This window comes from Theropithecus gelada, chromosome 11 (genome assembly GCF_003255815.1).
Source record: "Theropithecus gelada isolate Dixy chromosome 11, Tgel_1.0, whole genome shotgun sequence".
Taxonomy (NCBI): domain Eukaryota; kingdom Metazoa; phylum Chordata; class Mammalia; order Primates; family Cercopithecidae; genus Theropithecus; species Theropithecus gelada.
Window position 1 is genome coordinate 76277144 of NC_037679.1, and position 8865 is coordinate 76286008.

At 45.6% G+C, this 8865-nt stretch overlaps 1 protein-coding gene across 2 annotated transcripts in view; it reads right to left on the minus strand.

The window, feature by feature from the left end:
* Positions 1-8279, minus strand: part of FBXO21 (F-box protein 21) — a 48144-nt gene extending 39865 nt beyond the window's left edge. For both annotated transcript variants that reach the window (XM_025401119.1, XM_025401120.1), the window contains exons 1-3: positions 7971-8279; positions 6988-7123; positions 3840-3934 (exon numbers count right to left, since the gene is read on the minus strand). In XM_025401119.1, the coding sequence (XP_025256904.1) occupies positions 3840-3934; positions 6988-7123; positions 7971-8209 (470 nt within the window). In that variant the 5' untranslated portion in view covers positions 8210-8279. The remainder of the gene's footprint in view (positions 1-3839; positions 3935-6987; positions 7124-7970) is intronic.
* Between the last annotated feature and the right edge of the window lie 586 nt (positions 8280-8865).

Here is an 8865-nt window from a genome sequence, read left to right on the forward strand (position 1 = left end):
ACAGGGCTGGGCATGGTGGCTCACACCTGTAATCCCAGCACATTGGGAGGCCAAAGCAAAAGGATCCTTTTTTTTTTTTTTGAGACCAAGTCTGTCGCCCAGGCTGGAGTGCAGTGGCGCAATCTCGGCTTACTGCAACCTCAGTCTCCTGGCTTCAAGCACTTCTCCTGTCTCAGCCTCCCGAGTAGCCAGGATCACTGACCTCAAGTGATCAACCCGCCTCGGCCTCCCAAAATGCTGCGATTACAGGTGTGAGCCACCATGCCTGGCCGGGAAGATCTCCTGAGGCCAGGAGTTTAATACCTGCCTGGGCAACAAAGCAAGACTCTATCTATACAAAAAATAGAAAAAATTAGCCAGGTGTAATGGCAAGTGCCTGTAGTCCTAACTACACGGGAGGCTAAGGCAGGAGGATCACTTGAGCCCAGGGGTTTGATTCTGCAGTAAGCTATGATTGTGTCATGGCATTCCAGCCTGGGTGACAGAGTGAGACTCTGTTTCTAAAACAAACAATCCTTTTTTAAGGTCAAAATATATGTGTTGGGCCAAGGGGTAACCTATTCATATTTATTTCTAAAAAGACTATAATATATGTCTTTACCGGATATGCATTTTCATCACTTTTGGGAATCTGATACGTAAAATGGTAGTACTTCATTGTTGTTTAACACTTCTATTTTTTTTTTTTGAGATGGAGTTTCACTCTTGTCGCCCAGGCTGGAATGCAATGGTGTGATCTCAGCTCACTGTAACCTCCACCTCCCGCGCCTCCCGGGTTCAAGCAATTCTCCTGCCTAAGCCTCCCGAGTAGCTGGGATTATTGGTGCCTGCTACCAAGTCTGGCTAATTTTTGTATTTTTCTGTAGAGACAAGGTTTCACCACGTTGGCCAGGCTGGTCTCGAACTCCTGACCTCAGATGATCCACGGACTCAGCTTCCCAAAGTGCTGGGATTACAGGCGTGAGCCACTGTGCCCGGCCTATTTAATACTTTCTGAATAGAGCATTAAAGGGTTTTTTCCATGACTGCTAGCCATTAGGATTTGTTCTTCTGTGAATGCCATCCTCCTAACCTTTGTACGTTTTTCAGTATCTCTTGAGTTCTACTGACTTCATTCATGATCTCTTGGCCATATAGAAGTGTCTGCTCTTTCACCGCCTCCGCATTGTCATTCTTGGTTAAGGTGGTCTCCCTAGACTACATGAAGTTCCCTATTTTCTTAAGGAATGTTCACTGTGATCACTTAAAAATTTCAGTTGTTTAATCCTTTGGAAAAATGTTTGCGTATGATGCACGTTTTCCTTTCTTCCAGATGGATATTCAGTTATGTCCAGTACCATTTCTTTAAAAATCCATTTTTTTCCCTCTGAGTTTAAATATATTAAATTATCTTTTATTCTGGGATGCATCTGTCACTTATCCTCTGCTACTGATGCAGCTATTTTTATTGAATTACTGTGCTGTTTGGATTATAAGTAGCTTTCTAAGATGGCCTAATATCTAGTGATGCCAGTTTCCCATTACGATTACTAAAAGACTGTTTTTTGGCTCTTCTTGTGAATTTAGTCTTCTGTATATATTTTATGACATCTAAATGAAAGAAAAGAAAAAAGCAAAACAACCCCCCCTTCTCACCACCCCCCAAAAGAAGACTTTGTTTGAATCCTAATTGGAATGACACTAGGTTTATATATTAATTTGGGGAGAACTGACATTTTTTGTGACAGTAAGTCTTCACATTCCAGGATATGCTATCTATTTTATGTCTTTCAATAACAACCTCTAGTCTGAACTGGGAAACCCATTCCCAAGACTACTGCCTAGAAACATCACTCCTCACAGTGACACAAAATGGAAAAATAAAGTGGTTGTCCATCTATAGGAAAATCATGTAGGCCGGGCACAGTGGCTCACGCCCATAATCTTAGCACTTTGAGAGGCCGAGACCGGCAGATCACCTCATATCAGGAGTTTGAGACCAGCCTGACCAACATGGTGAAACACTGTCTCTACTAAAAATACAAAATTAGCCGGGTGTGGTGGCGGGCACCTGTAATCCCAGCTACTCGGGAGGCTGAAGCAGGAGAATCTCTTCGACCCAGGAGGCAGAGGTTGCCAAGATCGTGCCACTACACTCCAGCCTGGGCAACAAGAGTGAAATTCCATCTCAAAAAAATAAAAATAAAAATAAGTAAATAAATTATGTAACGTACCACAGAAGAGTAAGTAGACATTAACAAACGTGATTTTGATGTTTTACCCATTGAAGGGGATGGATTTCCATAACGTACTGTTGAATGAGAAAACACAATATAGAAAAGTACCTATTATGTGATCCCAATTTTGTGCAATAACGATCCCTTCCCATACTCATCACTGTCTGTCAGCATGAAGAATGCAACCTGGGCTGTTATCAAGAATTACAGAGGTGGCGGCAGGAAAGGCCAATGTAAACAGAGGGAATAGGGAGGAAAAAGGAAACAGCATAAATAAGAAAAAAACCCAGTCTGTACTAAACATCAAACCAAAACAACCAACAAAGTATGTATGAGGTCCCATTTATGTATTTAAAAGTACATATGCACATTAAAAAAACACAAGTCAGCTTTTATTTTTAAGACTGCACAATACTGACTACTAGATCATACTTCAATTCATTTATAGATAAACCAAAATAGAAATGGAAAAATGACCTCTGCATCTGAACTCATCCAAGGCCTAGAATAGTGACACATCTTACCTCTACCCACAGTTGTTCCACTGATAGATATTTCTCTCTCCTAAGTCCCCTTTAAAAAACAACAGAAATATTTTATCCCTTGTTTGTGAGATATTTCGCAAAGATTCCTTTTAAGGAAGATGTTAAACTAGCATTCTTATCTTCCATCACTAGAAAGTTTTCAGAACTTTTAGAGCAGAAAGTCTTTTCCACAGGCAAGTTAGGCTGGAAGCCCAGTCATCTTTCAGGTAAAAACTGGAAATTAACCTTCACAGCAGAAAGTACACAGTTTTCTGACTGGAAGATAAAAGAAAGGCTCACCCAAAGACCTACAGTGTTCAAAGACCAAAGTAAGATTATTTTGTACCACAATTCAGAAATTGTAAAAAATCATCCATTAAATTAAGACATGCCTAAGAAATTATTATTTTTTAATTAAAAGATTCGATTCATGATAGGCAAATTTGGTAGTAAGTGGAGAGGTAATAATGAAGGAAGCATGATTTCTATTACCAGAAAGTTTCTTTTTTTTTGAGACGAAGTGTCGCTCTTGTCCCCCAGTCTGGAGGGCAATGACACGATCTCGGCTCACTGCAACCTCTGCCTCCTGGGTTCAAGTGATTCTCCTGCTTCAGCCTCCCGAGTAGCTGGGATTACAGGTGCATACCACCACACCCAGCTAATTTTTTGTATTTTTTTAAGTAGAGATGGGGTTTCACCATGTTGGCCAGGCTGGTCTCGAACTCCTGACCTCAGACGATCCACCCGCTTCGGCCTCCCAAAGTGCTGGGATTACAGGCGTGAGCCACCGTGCCCAGCCTATTACCAGAAGGTTTCTAAACAACACAACAGATACAAGGGTCCGGAGCACAGTATCTGACCCACAGTAGAGCTAAACATTAATTCCATTTTCTTTCCAAAAGGATTTTTGTAAGGTTTCTTTATATGTCAATTGTCTTGGTGTATCTACCTAATATACACAGAACTTTTCAAAACTGTAACTATGACCAGGCGTGAAATATTTGGAATCACATGTTCCAGGGTTTAGCCACACAGAAATTACAGCAATTTATTCTGGACTTATTAAAACAAACAAATCCCTGCTAAAGCTATGGCTTACCTTCCTTCCATATTTAGGATACACACCAGTTCATCCTCAAAAAAAATCTCTGGTCCTTCAAGGTTCTCAATGTCACTGAAGCCATTACAAGGAACCTATGAAGAAGACATATACAAGTAGGCCTCAATTATGAGTATTGATGCAACTGTCACTCTCACAAATTTGAGTTGAAATAAAGATGTCCACTACTAAAGACAGTGCTAACAGTTATTCTACACTACCTTGCACTACCAGTCATGGGTAGAAAATAACATAAAGTAACAATAATTTACTGAGATCTTCTTGTTATTTGCAATCAATTATGTTTTCATAGACTAGAATTTCTGAAACTGACAACTCAGAGTTCTAATGTAAAGAAAACTAGCTCTGGCCAGGAACAGTGGTTCCTGAGTGTAATCCCAGAACTTTGGGAGGCCAGGGCAGGTGGATAACCTGAGGGAAGGAGTTTGAGACCAGCCTGATCAACATGGTGAAACCCTGTCTCTACTAAAAATACAAAATTAGCCAGGCATGCCTGTAATCCCAGCTACTTGGGAGGCTGAGGCAGAAGAATCACTTGAACCCGGGAGGCAGAGGTTACAGTGAGCCGAGATTGCGCCATTGCACTCCAGCCTGGGCAACAAGAATGAAACTCTGTCTAAAAAAAAAAAAGCAGCAGCAGCAGCAGCCGGGTGTGATGGCTCATGCCTGTAATCCCAGCACTTTGGGAGGGCGAGGCAGGCAGATCACCTGAGATCGGGAGTTCGAGACCAGCCTGACCAACATGGAGGAAACTCTTTCTCTACTAAAAATACAAAATTAGCCAGGCATGGTGGTGCCTGTCTGTAATCCCAGCCACTCAGGAGGCTGAGGCAGGAGAATCGCTTGAACCCAGGAGGCAGAGGCTGCAGTGAGCTGAGATCGCGCCACTGCACTCCAGCCTGAACAAGGACTAGAACTACAAAATCTCCTAATGACTACTTCACATAGTCTATGCTGTACTCAACTAAGAGAAGAGGGCCCGGGAGGTAAGCCTAGTAGATCAGGCAGCTCCTGTAATCCACTGGGCATGTTTTCTCCTCTGTAAATTCAGGTGCAAATGGCTTTAAGGTTTTCTCAGTTAAGGCCTGGCGTGGTGGCTCACACCTGTAATCCCAGCACTTTGGGAGGCTGAGGTGGGCGGATCACCTGAGGTCAGGAGTTAGAGACCAGCCTGACCAACATGGAGAAACCCCGTCTCTACTAAAAATACAAAATTAGCCGGGCGTAGTGGTGCATGCCAGTAATCCCAGCTACTCGGGAGGCTGAGGCAGGAAAATCACTTGAACCTGGGAGGCAGAGGTTGCAGTGAGCCGAGATCACGCCATTGCACTCCAGCCTGGGCAACAAGAGTGAAACTCTGTCTCAAAAAAAAAAAAAAAAAAAATCTTCTCAGTTTAAAATTCTATGGCTTCTCTCAGTTTTCTTTTTGCAAGTAGCCAGAACATTTCAGGTCAACCTGTGTGCATTCCGAGAACACAGGAACACCAAGATCCTGGGCCAAAGCAATCACCCACCCACAGATTAATGTTAAGTATGCTCCCGCTGTGTTCAAAGTCCTTGACATACTTCTAATTAAGCAGTGGTACAGGGAAAGGGGGAGCTGAGGAAAAAACACAACAATCCATCATTATTACACAGAGGCACAGACTGTTCAAAACATACACAAAACCAGCTGGACTAGAGGAGGTTGCAGGCTCATAGTCCATGACCAATTGCACCAAACATAGCTAGTACCAAAATCTACGTATGTGCAAACACATTCAGATCAGCATTTACAATTTGTGATTACGAATGCTTTTAGCCAGGGCATGGCTTCTCCAAAGTAGAATACAAATTTTGTTTATTCTAACACTAATAAATATTTATAGAAACCAATTACACTAAGGAAGGTCTATTTGTATTCTCCATAGGGGAAAACATTCAAATTTGTCCAAAGTTCAAATTTTCCCTTTCAAAACTTGAAAAGCCTTGAAAACATTTCAAATTATGAACTCCATTAACTAACAGTAAATAAAATTACAGAATCCAAAGGAGTCTTTAGTAAAACAAAAAAGAGAAATAAATCAGATTGGCTCTATTTCTAGAACCCCAACCAGAAATAAATATCTAATAGTTTGTTGAACTCAAAACATTAGTGTGGATTATTTTCCAGAGTTACAAAAAGGGATGAGAACATACAGAAACTTCCGTGAGGCCTGGCATACGCCTGTAATCCCAACACTTTGGTTTGCCGAGGCCGGCGGATCACTTGAGGCCAGGAGTTCAAGACCAGCCTGACCAACATGGTGAAACCCCATCTCTACTAAAAATACAAAAATTATCCAGGTATGGTGGCACATGCCTGTAGTCCTGGCTACTTGGGAGACTGAGACATGAGAATTGCTTGAGCCCAGGAGCAGGAGGTTGCAGTGAGCTGAGATTGTGCCACTGCACTCCAGCCGGGGAGACAAAACAAGACTCTGTCTCAAAAAAAGAAAAAAGAAACTTCCATGAGACGTTTTGAAGAAAGAAAGAAAAAAAAACCCCAAAAAACCCACCATGTATTTCAGCGATATTAAAAAAAAACAAACAAAAACTTTTCAGGGATAATGAATGAAAGACAATTTATTTCAGGGACTAATAACTCTGATTTGTAGGTAGCTTTTAATCCTCTGTTACCTTAACAAATAATGCAGTTCACTACTGGTTAGAACCTGCAAAGCCAGAGAGAAGAACCACATTAATTTCGTCAACCCTTCTGGGAAAACAACCGGGAGAAATTTATAGTGTTCAATCATTGATGATTCCCCAAATTACGCAGGGGTTGCAAATAAAATCCGTTGAACCCACTTGAGAAATAATGCTGATCTGGACTCCGTCTACATTGTGCTGCGTGGGTCCCTCCCTGCTCCCTCCACCCCCATTCTCTCTCTGGCTTTAGAAAAGTAAAGCTGGCACAGACAAATGGCTTCGTGTTGTTGGATAGGAGGAAAAGGACACAATGACTCTTGCAGCCATCTAAGTGAGTAAGGGATTGTGAGAGCATTGAAAAGGGAGATACGAAAAAGAGCTGGATGAGCTCATGCCTGCAGACCCAGACACATACACCAGCAGGCCAAAGCTTAGAGCCACATCAACAGATTCTTACGTGCTCTGAAAAGAACCTCTTTGAGAACGAGGCTACAATCTTCCGCGCTTCCAACCCAGCTTTTTGCCGAACTTTATACTCTTCCAACCAATTGACGTAGTCGGTGGGGCTGTAGTGTTTCATAAGGGAAGGCCACCTACGAGGAGAGAAACACCCCCTCAGCTTTACAGAGACTCAAAGGCAGGCGGCCACGAATCCAAGGCAGCCTTGGAAACAGGGACAGCAGCGGGGTCCCGTGGTAAGAGGGACCCCGGCGAGGGACCTAGTTCAAAACCCCACCGGCATTCACTCACTCACTCCTGGTGTGACCTTGGCGTAGCGGCATGAATGATGTCTCCATTCCCCATCTCTAAAATGGGGAGAGTTGTAATAACAATAATAATAATAATGACAATGACAGTGAGTATTCATTGAGCGCCTCCTAGAAACCGGGGCCCTGCGTGCGTGCCTCCCGCACATCATCTAATTTAATAACCACGGTGAAAGGTCTAATGATCACCACCACTCAAAGTCTATGAACGAGGCTCAAAAAAAGGGAAGTCGCTCCCCCCAAGGTCACAGAGGGAGTGTGCAGGGCCAGATTTCATCCCGGGGCCACGCTGAAATCTGTGCCGTCCACAACCAGCCCGGGGATGCTGCGCCCGCCCGATCGATGCATCACTGGGTCCATGTAAACATTTCAGCCCGGAGTCGGGCACAAAAGAAGCGCGCAAAAGGGACGAGCCGCGCCGCCGCCAGCGTCACCCTTGACCGAGGGCCCGGCTACGAGACGCTCACAGATGCGCCATTTGGGGACCCGGGGGTCCGCCTGGTGTGGCCCCGCAGGGTCCGGGGCCTGGAGGCCTTTGTCTGTCTGTCCGCGGGAAGGGGTCCGGGGTGGGGTTCGCGCTCGGGGCGGCCGCGGGGAGCGAGCGGGGCGGCTGCCCGGCCCCGGGGGGCGCGGGCGGTGGGCGCGCAGCCGGGGCGCGGGGCTGCTGGCTCACCTCACCCGGAACTGCTCCTTCCACACCTTCCCGCTGCTCTGGCACAGCTCGCGCAGCCGCCGGCAGGTGCTGGAGACACGGCCGATGTCGGCGGCCGTCAGCGAGCCGCAGCACAGGATGTACTCCAGCACCTCACCCGGCAGGTTGACCAGGCAGCTGAGGCCCGCTACCTCCGGCGCGGCCTCCTCCGCTAGCGCCGGCACCACCTCCATAGCGTTGTCGACTGCTGCCGCCGCCATCTTGTCCGCGTACCTGGGGCCGCGCGCGCGCGCGCGCGCGAGAGGGTCGGGGAGCCCCGCCTGGCCCCGCCTACTGGTCTTGGGGGCGAGTCCTGTGATCGCTCCGCCCACCCGCGGGCCACACCTCCCCTGCATCAGCCGGGGTCCGCGCGGGTGGAAGCGCCGAAAAAGGGAGGACATAATTGCGCTCTGTGCTTGGAGCCGGCAGCGCAAGCCGCCTCTAGTCTGGGACAACAATAGTAGCATTGATTCTTTTAAACGTAATTAATGTTTAAAATTAACAAATAAAAATGGTATCTATTCTTACGCGTGCTGAGCACTTTCTGTGCGCGTTGGACCTTCCCCAATTAACCTACGAACTTTCTCCTCATATTACAAACGGGGAAACTGAGGTTCGGAGAGTGAGAGGGCTTGCTCAGGATCCCTTGACTTGGATTTTTTATTTTTTCCCGCTTTCGGACGGAGTCTCGCTCTCGCCCAGGCTGGAGGGCAGTGGTGCTATCTGTAATTAGTGTTTAAAATTAACAAAAATGGTATCTATTCTCACGCGTGCTGAGCGCTTTCTGTGAGCATTGAACCTTCCTCATTTACCCTAGGAACTATCTTTCTCGCCATATTACAGACGGGGAAACTGAGGTTCAGAGAGTGAGAGGACT